The following is a 17,886-nucleotide window of genomic DNA, read 5'->3' on the forward strand; positions in this document are numbered from 1 at the left end:
GAAATGTCACCCCCCGCCCCCACTAGCCTCTCACTGCATCAGGTTCGTTTTATTTGCAGCTTTTCTCACAAAGTGCAGGAATATCTATGTAGTAATATATACATCCACATGTATTTATATTTAAATACATATTTATTTATATTTACAAATATATTTAGAAACATTAATTTATATATTGATCTATAAATGTATGAAATAATGTATAAATATTATATATAAATGTATAACTATATACAAATATATATTTATATAATATGTAATTATTTATCTATAAAAATCACAAAATACATGTGGATATATACATAAAATTTTTTACTGAGGTATAGTTGATTTACAATATTATGTTGGTTTCAGGTGTACAACATAGTGATTCACAACTTTTAGAGATCAGACTCCATTTATATTATTTTAAAATATTGGCTGTGTTCCCTGTGCTGTATAATATATCCTTGTTGCTTATCTCTTTTATACATAGTAGTTTATATCTCAATCCCATACCCCTGTCTTGTCCCTACCCCCTTTCCTCTCCCCACTGGTAACCACTTGTTTGTTCTCTATATCCATAGGTCTGTTTCTTTTTTGTTACATTCACTAGTTTGTTTCATCTTTTAGATTCCACATATAAGTGATAACATACAGTATTTGTCTTTCTCTCTTCAGACTTATTTCACTAAGAAGTAATAATATCCATGGCAGTGCTAAGGGTTGAGGGTTTGGGGCTTTTGGGGGGAGGGGGAATGGCAAAATACACCTAAGATAAAATTTACCACTTTAACCATTTTTAAGAGTACAGTTCTGTGGCATTAAGTGCTTCACATTGTTGCGCAACAATCACTACCATCCATCTCCGGAAGGTTTTCATCTTCCCAAACTGAAACTCTGTACCTATTAAACACTAAGTCCCCATTCCTTCCCTGATAACCACCGTTCTACTTTCTGTCTCTGAATTTGACTACTCTAAGTATCTTATATAAGTGGAATCATGCAGTATTTGTCTTTTGGGGACCGGCATACTTCACTTAGCATAATGTCTTCAGGGTTCATCCATATTATAGCATGTGTCAGAATTTCCTTCCTCTTTTGTTTCTGTTTTTTGGCTGTGCAGCTTGTGGGATCTCAGTTCCCTCAGCAGGGATTGAACCCGGGCCCTTGACAGTGAAAGCACGGCGACCTAACCACTGGACCACCAGGGAATCCCCCTTTCCCTTCCTTTTGGAAACTGAATAATATTCCATTTTATGTATAGACTGTATTTTGCTTGTCCACTCACCCACTGATGGACACCTGGGTTGTTTTCACCTTTGGGCTATCGTGAATGGTGCTGCTGTGAACATGGACGTACATTCACGGTGCGGTACAACCTTCACCTCTATCTAATCCCAGAACATTTTCATCACCCCAAAAGGAAATTCTGTACCCATTAGGCAGTCACTCCCCATCCCTCTTGCCCCAGCCCCTGGCAACCACTGATCTGCTTTCTGTCTCTATGAAGTTGCTTCACATAAATGGAATCATACATGTGTGACTCTCTGTGTCTGGCTTCTTTCACTCAGCATTGTGTTTCAAGGTTCATCTGTGGTGTAGCTTGTGATGGTGATTTGAGGACTTTTTACAGTAGTTATGCTGGAGGCTGCTCACAGAAGCTCTAGTGAGCAGATTGTTAAATATTCAGAACATCTCAGAGCCTGTTATTTAACCATTGAGAGCTTAAAATTGGTCACAGTGGGAGTATTTACCCCACAGATATTGGCAAATGCTACACATCAGTATGGTTTGGGAGGTTTGAGACTCAGTTTGTAGGCACCGGCTTCAGAGCATCCCCATAATCCCCATCAGCATTCCTCCAAAGCTACCCCCAAATAAATTTTGGGGTGGCCAAAAACTTCGTTCGGGTTTTTCCATATCATCGTACCAAAAACCCGAACGAACTTTTTGGCCAACCCAATACATCCTCTGAATAACATGGTGCTCTTGCTGTAAAAGTGTTGCTTAAATGAAGCCCCAGATTCCAACTTCATGCCAGATATCTAAGCCTAAGGCAGTCTTGTCTCCTGGCCTTTGCTCCCAGGTGACACCTGCCTTCCAGCTGCAGAGGAAGCCCCCAGCTCTGGACTGCAGGGATGTTTGTCTGAGTCCTGTGCCACAGGGGTTCTGGGCCTCTCGGGTGAGGAGGGTAAGCTGCAGGCGCCCAGCTCAGCCAACAGAGTAGGAGCCTCCGCCCCTCAGCACTAGAGGTGGGGAAGGTGGGGTGGGCGGAATTGTTTGCCTGCCTCTGATGCGCTAATTCGGTCGCTGGATCAGCCAGAGCAGCACCACCTGGGAAAGTGCTGGAAATGCAAAATCTCAGTCTCCAACCGAGCCTTTCTGAGTCAGACCCTCTTGGAGTGGGGCCCCGACTTCTGTGTTGTGACCAGCCCCACAGGGATTTTGAGGCTCCATCCAGCTCAAGAACCCCTGCACAAATGTGACAACCTGAAGAGCTGTCAGCCAGGCTGGAATCGAGCTGTGCCTTTCGATTCCTGCTCCAGGTCACATCGTTATCCACTCTCTGGCAAGCCCACCCACACAGGGCAGCTGAGTTCGGGCTTCACATCCATTCCCCAGACACAGGTGAATGCTCGCGAGAGGCGCTGATGCTTAGTGCTTAGGACCCAGGGCTCTAATACCAAAGACATCCAGGCTGAAGCCTCAGTTCTTTCAAGCTGTGTGACCTCAGGCAAGTGTCTCAACCTCTCTGAACATTTGTTTTCTCATCTGTACAATGGGGATAATAACATTAAGTCATAGGTTGATCATCAGGGTAACTAACAGGGTATAATGTAAAAGGCATAGCTCTTAGCATTTAGTAAGTGCTCAATAAATAGCTGTATGGTTGGAGGGCTGTTATTTGTAGCAGATACCCTTGGTTCCTGTCCCAGATTCCCTTTACCAGATTGATCATCCCCCAGCTGCTGCCAATCATGGGTGCTCACAGCTCACAGCTGCAGTCACCTCTGGAGCCACTTCACCTGGGGATACCTGGGAAGTTATGCCTTCCGTCCCTGGGGTGGCATGACCAGCGATTGACTGATTCGAGCCCAGCCCCCAGACCTCTGGGTGGGACAATCTCCATGGTACAATTCCCACTCCAGAGCTCCCTGTGGGATCACATTTCACACAATGGAACATTATTCAGCCTTTAAAAAGGATGGAAATTCTGACACATGTAACAACATGAATGAACCTTGAAGATGTTATGCTAAGTGAAATAAGCCAATCACGAAAAGACAGCTACTGGATGATTCCACTTATGTGGGGTCCCTAGAGCAGCCAAATTCATAGAGGCAAAAAGTAGAATGGTGCTTGCCAGGGGGCTGGTGGGGAAAGGGGATTGGAAGTTAGTGTTTAGCGGGTACAGAGTTTCAGCTTGGGAAGATGAAAAAGTTCTGGAAATGGACAGTGGTGATGGTTGCACAATATTGTAAATGTATTTAATGCCACAGAACTCTACACTTAAACAGGGTTACAATGTTGAATTTAATGTTATGTGTATTTTACCACAGTTGAAAAAAAGAGAATCCCATTTTAGGCTCTGCTTCTAAGGAATTCGACCTATGACAAAACTATTACACCTAATTTATAGCAAGGTAAACTGAGGCTCAGAGTCACTATAGGTATATCTTATGCTGTGGGGGTGGTAATGGTCACCACCTCTCAGGGTTATTGTGAGGGTGAAGTCAAATAACGAGGCCTGTAAAGAGCACTGATCAAGGAAGAGTATTAACGATGAAAATGTGAGCGATGGAGACTGGAAAAGAGACATGGTAGCTTCAACTGAATTATGGTCAAATGTTGGCAATTTCATATGGTTCAACCTACTAGTAGTGTCTAGTCTTTAAGCTGGACAGCAGAATCAAAGACATTTCTCTCATTGTTATCTATTCAATCTTATATTCTTTAAATATTTCAAAATAAAAGATTTTGGATGGGGGGAATGGAGTAAATGGGGAGTAATGGAAGGGTTTGAATGGTATCCTGTCTTTGGCCAGAAACACAAGGTTTTGCTCAGACAGACCTGGGGGTGAACCCTGGCTCCATGCCTTTTTAGCTCTGTGACCAGGGGTAAGGGCTGTGACTTCTGGGGCCTCAGTTTTCTTGTCTGTAAAATGGTGATAATAATACCAACCTCATAGAGCTGTCGTGCAGAACGAGTGCATGGAAAGCAACACCTAGAACGAGGCACAGATGCTGCTAGACGGTGGTGGGCGTGGTGGAGACTGCAGTGGTGGTGGATGGGATGGAGTGTTTGCTCCAAGCTTCAATCCCAGCCGATCAGCCTGCAAACCCTGTGCTCCACGCTCTGCTGCGTATTTCCAACCCAAGATGAGATTGACAGCTGGAGCGTTCCATGCCCAGCCTTGCCATCAAATGGAGTTTCAGGTATTTACAAAATTGCCGTGATTTCATCTGTCTTTTCTCCAAATTCACAAGCAGGGAATGTTCCCCAGGCTTCTGGAATCTGAAGATTTACCCTTTCTATGCCAGAGTACCAGTTATTCTTGGTGAAATGTATGGAATAATGCAATAATTAATGGATGATGATGTTGATAGCAATATTTATTTTTTACTTAGAAATTTCTCCATTTTTACCTTTTAAAAACGTTGCCCAGATTTGCCCTCCAGTCCTTCATCAGCCATCTGCCCTTCATGCCCATGTCATCGCAGACTCCTTTTTTCAAACCTCTGGGAGAAATGGGCATTACTCATTCCATATGACTCTCTCCTGGGAGGATAGGGACTCATCTCTCCTGTTACTGCCGTCACCCTGAAACCCACCACAGGGCTGGCAGAGAGCAGGAGTTTTGTGTTTGGGAGTGAGGAAGTTGGAGGAGACATGTATTTTTGCCTCTGAGTCCCAGATTAAGAAGTTGCTGCTCAGAGAAGTCAAGGCGTTTCCCAGAGTAACAAGAAGCAGCACAGTGTGAAGGAATGTATTGTGTTGAGAGTGGAGTCCATGGGGTCTCAAACTCAAATGCCTACAGGGCCAGACAAAGGGGACAAAATGCCAAGTGAGTGGAACACAGAGCAAGTGTAAAGATAAGTGGCAGGAGACTGTCAGGGCTGGAGGTTATTTGGAGAGGACGAGACTGTGGTCACCTGTGCATCGTGTGTCCCATCTACAGGGGATACACTGCCCTGGTCTAGCCACTTTGGTCCCTTATTAGAATGTGTGCCCCAGATGGCCAGATATTCTACTTTTGAAAGAGATGTCGGGAATCTGGATTTTTATGTGAATTCTCCTAATTTTAAAACATTGGCATCCACTTTAAATTAAAAAAAAAAATACTGTGTGGGCAACTTTTGGTGGGCATAATATAACCCTTAGGTGACCAAATTGTTACTTCCATTAGATATAGATAGAGGAACATAAATTCTGAAACACATGTACTTCCAACCAGTTTTTAGGTCTAGCGCAAGGATATCCTCATTCACATAACTTACCATGTGAACAGGGCTCCCCCTGGAGTTGTGCAGTGCCCAACCCATCCAACTGTACTAGGCAGCCCTTAAAGTTGTCACCCACCCCACAGTCCAACTCAACAGAAATGCCCACCCCCACCTCTCCTCCACCCATTCAACTCTCTAGACCATGAGAGAAAGCTTGTCACCTGTGTTGGACACAACAGCCATACAGCAAGGCCATTGAGGAGGAGTTCTAGCCATCATGACCAGATTTGCTCTGTCCCCTAGGGTGGTGAAATTCCGTCGCACAGGCGAGAGTGCAAGGTCAGAGGACGACACGGCTTCGGGAGAGCATGAGGTCCAGATTGAAGGGGTCCGTGCAGGCCTAGAGGCCGTCGAGCTGGATGATGGGGCAGCTGTGCCTAAGGAGTTTGCCAATCCCACCGACGGTGAGGGGACCCTGCAGTTGGAGCATCAGCCCAGGCCACAGTCAGGGGCTCTGAGGCACCAGGGTTGCCTCTCCAGGTGGTATGCTCAGAGGGATCTTGTGAAGGGGCAGGTAGGAGGGCCTGGAGGCCAGGGGTGACACTGGAAGTGTGGGGCTGGACCTACATGGCTTTCTTCAGCAGGCAAGGTTATATCATAATCCCTGACAGTCAACAACATCGACTAACACTTGGCTGAGGATGGCAGCCACGGTGATGATGATGACGATGATGGTGATAGACATGATGATGATGATGATGGTGATAGAGATGATAATGATGATGATGATGATGATGATGAGATGGTGATGATGATGGTGATGGTGATAGAGAGGATAATGATGATGATGAGATGGTGATGGTGATGGTGATAATGAGGGTGGTGGAGGTGGTGGTGGTGATGATGGTGGTGATGATGGTGATGCTGATGCTGATGCTAGAGATGATGGTGCTGATGATCATGTAACGATGATGGTGGCAATGGTGATTGTGAAGATGACAGTAGTGATTAGAGCAGCAGACACAGGCTGAGGATTTACTCTGTGCCAGGCACTGTTCTAAGCACTTTACACATATTACCCATTTAATCTTCACAACAGTTCCAATTGGGAGTATTACGATTATCTTTCCCATTTTCCAGGAGAGGACACGGAAGTACAGAAGGTTAAGTATCTTGCCCAGGGTCACACAGCTAGAACTTAGCCAAGCTGGATTTACACCCAGGAAATCTGGCCTCAGAGCCCACATTCCTACCCATGACCTTGTGTTCCCTCTGAATGCGGATGGTCAAACAAGAGACTTGAAGCGGTGCGAGGGGACCTGGTCTCCCCTCACCACCTGATGATGCTGATGGATGAAAACAGTCTATGCATTCCTGAAAGAGATTCCCAACAGGAGAGAGGATTAATGGCTTGAGCCCAAGGCCTGTTGTTGGCAGATCTAAGGAGGCAATGACTGGGGAGGGAGGGAAGGCAGAGGTTAGAAGCAGTGGCTTCAGGCTCAGGCTGATCTGGGCTCAATTCCCAGACCTTCAGTGTGCCAGCTACGTTAACAGTGGGCAAGTTCATGTCCTCCTCTGTAAAGTGGGGCTAAGACTGAGCCTTAACTAGTAGTGGTGACAGGGAGTAAATGAGATCATGTACATCAAGCTCTTAGGGCAGTGCCTGACCCACAGGGAGCACTCAGTAAATACACCATTATATTCTTACTATTACTGTTCTTATTACTGATGACGTTATAGGACTCACTCTGCTTTCTCCTCAGTACTTTTACTGAAGGAAACCAGACCCTGCTGGTGTGATAAACACCAGCTCATACTTCTAGAGAAAATTATGATTGCTATAAGGGGCCCATGATTGAAATTCTAATAAGATGACAACTTCCAGCAGAGGTTGATGAGATCCTCAGAGGCCCCACAGGAAGGCCACCCAGCATGCTCCTTTAGTATTTTTATTTTTATTTTTTTTTAATTAATTTATTTATTTATGTATTTTTGCGGTACGCGGGCCTCTCACTGTCGTGGCCTCTCCCGTTGCGGAGCACAGGCTCCGGACGCGCAGGCTCAGCGGCCGTGGCTCACGGGCCCAGCCGCTCCGCGGCATGCTGCATCGGCAGGCGGACTCTCAACCACTGTGCCACCAGGGAAGCCCTAGTATTTTTATTTTTTAGTTAACTTTTTATTTTGGCCTTTTTTTTTTTTTTTTTGGCCTTGCTGTGCAGCATGCGGGACCTTAGTTCCCTGACCAGGGATTGAACCTGTGCCCCCTGCATCGGGAGCGCAGAGTCTTAACCACTGGGCTGTCAGGGAAGTCCCTGGATTATTTTAAATTTACAGAAAAGTTGCAAAGATAGCACAGAGAGTTCTCGTATACTCTATTTTTCTTTCTCAAAATCTTTTTTGTCTGTTTGTTATTTTTTCATATACTCTTCATGCAGCTTCCCCTAAAGTTAACATCTTACTTAACCGTGGCACACTTGTCAAAACTAAGAAATTAACACCGGTGCAATACTATCCACGAAACTCCAGACTTCATTCAGATTTCACCAGTTTTCCCAGCAGTGCTGTTACAGGAACCAATCCAGCACACCACATTGTATTTAGTCTTTTCATCTTTCTCAAAACACTTATGAGCTTCTAAATTATATCCTTATTTTTTTCTGAGTATACAAATAATATGTGTTTATTTAGAAAGCATTCAGACATGATCGAAATGTACAAAAAAGTGAATGCTGACAGGTAACCCTGTCGACAGTCTGTGGACACTTAATCTTACTTCCCGTGGTCCATCTTGCTTTGTTTTCTTAAAATTAACAATACACTGTATGCATCTTTCTATATCTGCCCATTTTTAAACAGATGGGTTGTATTTCATAATGTAGATATATAAACATTCATATATAATATATAAAATAATTTAACCAATTCCCTGTTGATAGACATTCTGGGTTGTCCAGTTTTTCCTTTTGTAGAAACAATGTTGCATTGGACTTTGCAGCAAGATATGCCTTCATGCTTGCTGGAAGGTTTTTCTAGGATAAGTTCTAGAAGCAGCATGCACTGCCTTTAAAGAGCTTGGCCAGGGACCCCCCCCCACCCCCCACCCAGGCCCCACACACTAGGACAACTGCAAGATGCACTGACTCCTTCCTCCCCCTCCCCCTTCTCCTTCCCAGATACTTTCATGGTGGAAGATGCGGTGGAAGCCATTGGCTTTGGAAAATTTCAATGGAAGCTCTCTGTTCTCACCGGCTTGGCTTGGGCAAGTATCTCTGGGGACAGTGACCTCACCTTCAGTTTCCAAGGAGCACCTGTGCTGCTCAACTGGCTTTTCCATGGTCTACATGGAAGGACACAGCTCCTTCCACATAGAGCCTTTGCTTGAATCAGCAGAGTTTGGGTTGAGTGACCCTGGGTGATAATGAAGGTCTGGGGGTTGGGGGCTGGGGAGGTTAGGTGTGGTTGACAGTTGCCCTCAAGGAGAAGTTGAAGCTTCTGGTTAATTAAGTGGTTCTCAACCCTTTGAGGCTCAGGACTTCTATAAGATTCTGATGTCATCTGTGAGGCTCACCCTAGAAAAAAATGCGCAGATCAGAATGTGCCTTCTGTTTTAAGGGGTTCATGATCCCTCGTCAAACTCCCTTAATCTACCTAAAGCAAATAATGCATCTAGACCGTTAATACAGTTGAAATTGATTTTGGGGACTAGTTCAAGACTGAGATTTAACTACATAGTTTTCCAAACAGTCATCAATTTCCCCACATCAGTTTTCCCACTAATTTACAGAGCTGCCTTTATCATCCACCACATTCCCACGGCTACATGGGTTTACTTCTTGACTCTCATTTCTGTGCCATGGCTCTGTCTGTTTAATGCGGTAAAGGTACCACTATATTTAATTACCAGGGCTTCCTAGTATGTTTTAATAATGTTAAAAGGTCACTCATTAACTATACTGACAATTCTACATAAACAATGACCAAAGAGAAACTAGTTTTTAATTGAGCTATAAGAGAAAAAGGTCATTGACTCTCTACCTCTATAAAAATGTTTTTCTGATTTTCGAAATATGATATTTTACCACTTCATTCGGGGAGTGCCGCTAAGTTTTTTCAAACACGGGAGAACACACACACACAAAGAATGTTGAACGTCTAGTTGTCAATTCCTGCGTGGCACCACACTGTTTTAGCTACGGGAGCTTTCAGTGTGTTTTTAAAATTTAATTTATATCTATTGTATTTTTGACCGCTCTGCAGCGGCATGCGGGATCGGCATGCAGGATCTTACTTCCCCGCCCCGGTCAAACCCGTGCCCCCTGCATTGGGAGGGTAGAGTCTTAACCACTGGACCTCCAGGGAAGTCCCAACTTTCAGTGTGTTTTGATGTGTGATAGGGCACTCAGCAGAAGGTAGAAGAGGAATTTTTGTACACACTCACTTGGGGTCATGGACTTGGTGAGAGGCCAGCCATCCCCGGCCCGGGCAGCATCCTGGCCTCATGATGTTTGCTTGCTCCTTGCAGATGGCCGACGCCATGGAGATGATGATCCTGAGCATCCTTGCGCCGCAGCTGCACTGCGAGTGGCGGCTGCCCAGCTGGCAGGTGGCGTTGCTGACCTCGGTAGGCAGCCCATCAGCTCTTTCCTGTTGTGCACCTTTCTGGTCCCCCGGGGGGGAGGGTTTCTGTAGGATGTCCCCCTCCTCCTTCTGCTGCCAAGGACTCAGCAGAAAAGACTTAAACCCTGAATGGAAACACCATTACCTCAGATTCCTCCTCCCTTCTCCATCTCACGTATCTTGGCAGCTTTGCAGCCAACTCTAACCCCTCCTGGGGGTTCCAACTACCTGGGGGCCCCAGATATCCTGCTCAATTGCTAGGAAGCTGGAACACACCTGATCGTATCACTTAAACCTTATAAGCCTCACTCTTCCAAAAAGGAGATGCCAGTTCCTCCCACATGAGGGTGACTTGAGGATTGGAAACAACATAGTACATGTTCAATAAATCGTAGGAGCTGCTGCTCCCTGGAACTAAGGCTTGCAGGAGCATGAGTCAGACGCTTAATTTTTGTCAGAGATAGTTCAACGGCAGTCTTCTAAAGGGGAGGGGAATGGCCAGGCTGGATAAGAGGATAAAAATAATGATACCCGCAAAAGCTAATATTTATTGAGCATTTACAGTGCAAATGGCTTTATATACACTGTATACAATATATGTGCAATATACATTGTGCTTTTTAATCCTCACAACGCTATGAGGTAGGTACTATTATGAGCTGAGGAAGATGAGTGCAGAGAGGTTAAGTCACTCACAAAAGGTCACACAGCCTAGCTCGTGGCAGAGTCATTGCTGACTAGGAATGCCTCCCAGAATGCTGTTTTTCTATGGACAACTGTTCTAGAATGGCCTGAGTGCCTTTGGCCTTTGGCAATAAGGCAATAAGGAACTTCATAAGCACATACATCTGGATTTTTGTGGTTTCGTTACCTTGAGATGTGTGACCTTCACTGAGACACTTTCGGCCCTATTTCATCATCTGCAAAATGGGGGTGATAACGCCTGTTTGACTTCGGATGGTCAACAAAACCCCTAGAGTGTCTAGCACGTAGTAGAGGTCGGGTAAATGATACTTCTTTCTTATATTCTTCATTCTCACTAATACCTCCTAAGGAATAATCACAGGTCTGTGTTTTTGTGATGCGAGGCCTTTTTGATCCCTTGTCATTGGTTCCTGACAGCCACCATTTATCAACGAGCACTTATATGCCAGCATCTGTGCTAGGGGTTTTCCATGCTTTACCTCTTTAACCCTCTCAACCTATGAAAGAGGTGCTGTTATTACTCCTCCCATTTCGACAGATAAGGACACTAAGTCTCAGACAGGTGCGATGACTTTTGCCCAAACTCCCACAGCCTGTCAGAGGCAGAGGCAGGGTTGAAATCAAGGCCAGGCAGACTCAGAGCCCCTGCCCCCAGCTTACCGCCCTGGATCACTTTCCTATGGTATCAGGTTTGGACTCATGGGCTAGTAAAGCAGTGAAGTTCCGTGGCCAAGTCATCTGCAGAAAAGTTAGGGCACTGCAGGAGCTGCTTCAGCTGCATAAAGTACATAAGAAGGGTGAGACCGACTATCGTTGCTGTCACAGACACGACTGTGTGAGATTACCGTAATTACTGTGATATATAACCAGTACTCTGCGGTGCCTAGGTCTCCCTTGGGAGAGTGAGAGTGGGGGGGAAACGGGTGTTTACAGGGATGCTTAACTCTTTCGGGATGTAAGGATATCATTTACCACATGACTAAGGCCACACTTTACCCCAAGACAGTAATCATCGAACACTTTTGCTCTCACTAATCTAGAAAAGAATTGTGTAAAAACTATGCAGCCCCCAGGAGTCTCACAAGTTTTTAGATTGACGTTAAAACTTTAAAATTATAGTTGCAGCTTATATAATTTCTGGAGTATTGAAATATTAAAAGTTCAAATAAAATTTTCATATCACTCTTTTCATTTTTTAAAAAAAATTAATTTATTTATTTATCTATTTATTTATTTTTGGCTGCGTCAGGTCTCCGTTGCTGCGCGTGGGCTTTTTCTAGTTGCGGCGAGTGGGGGCTACTCATTGTTGTGGTGTGTGGGCTTCTCATTGCGGTGGCTTCTCTTGTTGCAGAGCATGGCTCTGGGCGCGCGGGTTTCAGGAGTTGTGGCTCACGGGCTCTAGAGCGCAGGCTCAGTAGCGCACGAGCTTAGCTGTTTGGCGTCATGTGGGATCTTCCCAGACCAGGGCTCAAACCCATGTCCCCTGCACGGGCAGGCAGATTCTTAACCACTGTGCCACCAGGGGAGTCCCATATCACTCTTTTTAATGTGTCCAGTGGAATTGAAATATTTATCTGCTACCCACCATCACGTGTGTAAAAATAACATGAATAAGCTCTTCAGAAGAATTTGGAAATTTTTCATTGTCTTGTTTTCTTCTTGAACTGGTATTTTCATTCCATTTCTCCATACAATTTTATCTTAATATAATGTTTTATTATGCTTGAAAGTACTTCATTTGTCACCCTATCATAATTTTTGTGACATTTTAAGTTATTGTTTTTAATTTTCTGAGATCATAAGGCTCTGAGTATTAAAATTTTTCTCCTGCAGTAAGTTATCATGATAATTTTTAGTAATGAACAACAGATCAAAACAAGATATAATTAATTTTGATAAATAATTGCTAAACATAAGTCACTTTATCAGGAACACACCTCTTCATGAGGGCTACGGAGTGTTTCTCAATTATGTCATGCATTCTTGAATCATTACTTCTTGCTAAAATGAGACAGGGTTCAACCACTATGCTACTCCTATTTTTCATATTTATTGAATGGATACAAATATGAAAGGCTTTGTTCACGTATAAAAACTTTGGGGGGAGGGAACTGAAGGAGTTTTGTAATAACTTAATAAACTAATGCCACTTGATGTTTTTCAACAACTTCCAAGTTTCATGCTGAAGAGCACACAGCAGTCGTTTATGAAAAATTATTTTTAGTGATCTAATTTGCTGACAGCTTGATTAGGCGCTCCTGCAATTTGGTTAAAAATAATAAAATGGAATTGGAATCAAGATGACTCGCTAAAGGATTTGTAACTGTGTCATTGGTGTCCTTCTGGAGGCATCCTGGAGGGTTTAACCTCAAAGCAATGTGCTATGAGGTGCATTGGGAGGATGCGGTAGGGAGAAGTGGGGGAGGGGTGGTTGAGAAAGGGAGGAGGGAACTGGTGAGACCCCTAACCTGTTCTCAGGAAAGAATCTCTATGGAAGTTGAGGACTTGGAAATGAATTCCTTTAAAACTATCCAAATCTGCTTCTCCCTTGGAATACCTCTGTGTAGCCGGTTTGGAGCCCGCTGCTCTAGGCCATGCCTGGAGGAATGCTTTGGGGTTCAGACCACACTAAGCAGTGCCATTCCCGTCTCTGGGCTTCAGTGGCCTTATATGTAAACTGGGGATAATAATAGTACCCACTCCTTAGGGCTGCTGTGAGAATTAGGTAAGACATATGTAAAAAGCATTCAGTGTGGTGTCTGACACTTGGTGAGTGCTGCAGAAAGGATAGAACAGTGAAGAGAGCTGTAGTCAGCCTGCTTGGGTTTAAGACCTGTCTCTACCCTCTCCTCCCTGGGATAAGAGCAGGTTTCTTAAAACTTCTAAGCCTCAAGCTACCCATCTATAAAATGGGTATGAGCATTCATAACTCATCTGCTCTGATCAAGGGTTAACAAAGGAACAAGGACTTTGCCCAGCACACAGTGAGCACGCCATGGTTGCTGTCTCTTGCTAATGGCTTTCAACTCCCATCCTAACCTCCTGTCTCCTGTTTTCATATCCTCCAAACTCTACCTTGCAACCTTTAACATTTTTTTAGCCATAATACATTTCTTGGGTTTGGTGAGAAATTGGTAAAATACTAGCTCTGCAGCCATGCAGCCTGATTCCAGACCGGACTGCATCACTTACACTTGTGTGACCCTGGCCACATGTGACCTCCCCCTCTGAGTCTCTGTTTCCTCATCTGTGAAATGGGGATAATAACAGCACCCACCCCGTAGGATTGCTGTGAGGCTTAAACAGTAACGTGAAGCCTGTAGACTAGTATTTGCATCTTAACACGATCTCAGTAAAGCTTGCTTCATTCTTATTACGGGAGTGTGACGTCACACGTTCAATTTGGTGTTCCCTTTCCCCACGATGCTCCGTGTCCTTATCTAACAGAAAACTGTCTTTGCCTACACAGGTGGTCTTTGTCGGCATGATGTCCAGTTCTACCCTCTGGGGAAACATCTCAGACCAGTATGGCAGGAAAACAGTAAGGCAACTTCTCCTAAGCTCGTGTCCTCTGGGTTATCTTTGTGATGGCGTTGACAAAGTAGCAAAACTTGTGCTGACTGAGCATTTGGTGGGGGTCTAATTAATTCAGAGATACATTGAAGGGCAAAGAGAAGAGGTTGCTCTGAGGCTGTGGACTCTTGAAATCACTCATCCCTAGTGGGGCCCAAGGATGTGCATTTCAGAACGTAGAAGATGCTGGTGGTACCCACCCCCATCCCCTTGGCGCTCAATCTGTCTGTGCCTCCGTTTCCTCATCTGTAAATGGGATAATAATAGTCTTCCCCATAGGGCTGTTACGGGGAGTAAATGACCCTTGTGACAGAAAGCTCTTGACACAGAGGAAATGTTTCTTCAGTTTCCATTATCCTTCCTATTTGCCAAGCTCACGGTGCCAATAAATGGCAAGGCCAGTGTTAAAAATGCAGGTGCATCTGGCTCCAGAGTTCACATCCTTCACCTTGACCGTGGCTGCTGGGAGACATCACTGAACAATTCCCTGGAATTCAGTTGATTAGTTGAACATTCATCCACCCCAAATAGATGAAGCCTGGAGGGGGCTGCCTGCAGAGGATTCCTCCAGCTCTCCTGAGCAGCTTGCTAAATACCACACCCAACATAAAGCTGGCGTGACCGGAGAGAGAGAAAGTGCCACCAGACTGTAGAGCCTCCTTCTCCCCAGCATGGAATTCTGGCCCAACCTCGTGGAGGATGGATCCGGCTCTAATTATAAAGCTTCCCCAGAACTCCTCCAGGACCAGCAGGCGAGCCAGACAGCTGGCGAGCCTTGGCAAGCTCGGAGAACCTCCTCTTAGCTCCTTGATCTGCCTTGGCTCAGCTGGGAGGTTTCTGTGAGGGCGTCTGCTGCGTGACTTTGCAGGAGAATCACATATGGGGCTAGAACTCGGTGGAACGCTTTGATTCCTACAGAAGTTTCTACAGCCTGGGGACTTGTGGCAGCCGCAGAAAGGAAGGGCGACTGTGGGTGTGTGGCCTTGCGCAGATGGAGATAAACACGTCCGGGTTCCTAACGTAGCTCCCCCTGTCGAGCGAGGTAACCCTGAGCCAGCTGCTTTACCTCGCTGAGCCTCAGTTTTCCCATCTGCAAAGTAGGGTTGACAACAGTAGGAGCTCAAAGGGTTGCTGGGAGGATTGAATAAGAAAATGTTTATAATACACTTAGAACAGTATTTACAGATGCATGGTTAGCCTGTGATCAATGGTAACGACTTTTGGTTGGGACTCAAAAAAAAAAGATTTAGAATGTGATCAGGTCATCCTCTAGTTCAAAGGCTACAGGACCACGTTATCTCTAAGGAGGAAAAGGAGGTGGCTGGCAGGCACTGGGCCTCTCTTTTCAATATTTTGAAGACCCTCGGGTTTCCTTGCCCTGTGACTATTTTCCTTGTACTTGAGCAAGATTGGAGAGTACCAGGAGGCTTGAGTCAGACAGTCCTGCAGGTGACTGAGCAATGCTCATGGCGATGAGATCAGCATGCTCCTTTGGGGTTGCAGGCCTGGCATCCAAGTGGCAGCAAGACTTTGAGCTTTTTAGAGCAAGAGCTTAAAGCCTTTCCAGGCTACCGGTGGCAAACAGATGGCCATGAGCCAAATGTGGCCCCCAGATGTGGATAATTTATCCCATGCAATGCTTTATGGGATTTTGAATCGGTTGCCTCCGTTTCAAAAATGACGTATTTTTGACTAAAAATAAAAAGAGGTGTGGGTTTTTGGAAAGCTGGGTTATCTGGCAGCTTGGGATCCACACTCTGTGATGTTGGCTTTCGGCTGGAGCTGAGGCTGGCAAGGCAGGGCAAGTTCTCTTTCATTCACCCAGGCCCACCTGCCCTCGCTGCATTACACCTGCATCATGTGTGTATGTTCTCTGCCAGAGGTAATGGGGAGCCATCGAAGGTCCTGGAGAGGGGGAGTGGCTCATTCCAAGTACAGCTTTGGGCATTGGAAATCCTGGCTCCAGTTTTGACTCTGCTGATCCTGAACAAATCACTCAACTCCGTCGGCCCTCAGTGTGCTGATTTATAAAGTGGACATGAAAATAACAATGTCTTTCCGCAGGCCACTATGAGGATCCGGTGTAATGATGGGGCTGCGATTTAAGAAATGCAAATGAAAGTTCCATGAAGTCAGAGACTCTGGCTGTCATGTGGCCTGCCCTAGCCCAGGACAAAGCCAAGTGCTTAGCAAACAGTAGGCTGTCAATATGTGCAGAGTGAATGGATGAATGAATGAATAATGTATATTAGGACCTCACCTGCCAGGCACACAACAGGTGCTCAATACATGTATAGTGAACAAATGAGTGAATGAATGAATGATACATTTCAGTACCTCTAGTGCTGGGCACACAGCAGGTGTTCGATACCTGTGTATTGAATGAGTGAATAATATATATCAGTATCTCTAAGTGTCTGGCATACTTCAGTCACTCAATACATGCTTATTGTTGAATGAATAACTGAATGAGCAAATTAATGAATGTATAATATCTATCTCTAGAGCCTGGTATACAGAGGATGCTTAATAAATATGGAAGGAAGAAAGGAAGGGAGGGAGGGAGGAAGGGGTAACAATCTAAAAGGCAGAACAGATGTTAGGTAGAACGGCAACTGTAGTTAATGAGAAGCCCAAAGGACATTTCTGCAGAGTCCCCAAGCAGTGCTTAGATGGGGCTTGCTGGCAGTGCCGGTGCCTTTGCAATAGCTATAACAGTACTTCCAAATGGTTGCTGAGTCCTCATTTTCTGGGCAGCTGGAAAGCCCTGGCATAGGCGGGCAAATGCAGAGCCAGCTGCACTCTGCTATGACCTGACAGGACAGATCAGCCTGCTTGTCTTTGCTGCCTGGCATGGGGGCACCCGGTGACCTCACTGGGATAGCACAGTTGCCAGGCAGCCCCGTGAGAGAGGCTTAGCTGCCATGTGCCAGTCTGGGTGCCCTCCTCTCTCCCCTCTCCTCTTCTCCTGCTGTTTTCCTTCTGTTCTTTTATTTTCTCTGCTGCTAATGATGTCTTGTTACTGATTCAAGACTTGTTGGGTTCCAAGGAAGAAAATCCCTATTAAGTTAGCTTAAGCCAAAAGAAAGGAACCAAGTATATGTGTGGCAGGTACCAATATCATAGTCCTGGGTTTAGGGGAACAGAAAGGTTGCTTTATTATTTATTCATTATTATTGTTATTTATTATTACAATAGATCCAGATTTTCCTGGACTTTAATAATTCCTGCTCCACCTGTTCTCTTATATACTTGATATCTTTCTTTATATCAACATTTTTTAAAATCCTTAAATGCATGTTTTTTGAAAAGGAAACTTGATAGAGAGTCTTAAATGGGAAATCAATAGCAATTGCACTAAATAGGAAATATCTGCAAAAATAAATACAGGGCTTCCCTGGTGGCGCAGTGGTTAAGAATCCGCCTGCTAATGCAGGGGACATGGGTTGGAGCCCTGGCCCGGGAAGATCACACATGCCGCAGAGCAACTAAACCCCTGTGCCACAACTGCTGAGCCTGCGCTCTAGAGCCCGTGAACCACAACTACTGAGCCCGTGTGCCACA

General features: G+C 45.1%; 1 protein-coding gene across 1 annotated transcript in view; it reads left to right on the top strand.

Moving 5' to 3' along the window:
- Positions 1 to 5,704: 5,704 nt before the first annotated feature.
- LOC114485268 (synaptic vesicle 2-related protein-like) overlaps positions 5,705 to 17,886 on the top strand; it is a gene marked incomplete at its 3' end in the record, with an annotated part of 15,313 nt that continues 3,131 nt past the window's right edge. Inside the window, exons 1-4 of the mRNA XM_028486412.1 lie at positions 5,705 to 5,891; positions 8,601 to 8,686; positions 9,950 to 10,048; positions 14,219 to 14,290. Of these exons, the coding sequence (XP_028342213.1) occupies positions 5,705 to 5,891; positions 8,601 to 8,686; positions 9,950 to 10,048; positions 14,219 to 14,290 (444 nt within the window). The remainder of the gene's footprint in view (positions 5,892 to 8,600; positions 8,687 to 9,949; positions 10,049 to 14,218; positions 14,291 to 17,886) is intronic.

Source organism: Physeter macrocephalus, unplaced genomic scaffold (assembly GCF_002837175.3).
Source record: "Physeter macrocephalus isolate SW-GA unplaced genomic scaffold, ASM283717v5 random_1314, whole genome shotgun sequence".
Taxonomy (NCBI): domain Eukaryota; kingdom Metazoa; phylum Chordata; class Mammalia; order Artiodactyla; family Physeteridae; genus Physeter; species Physeter macrocephalus.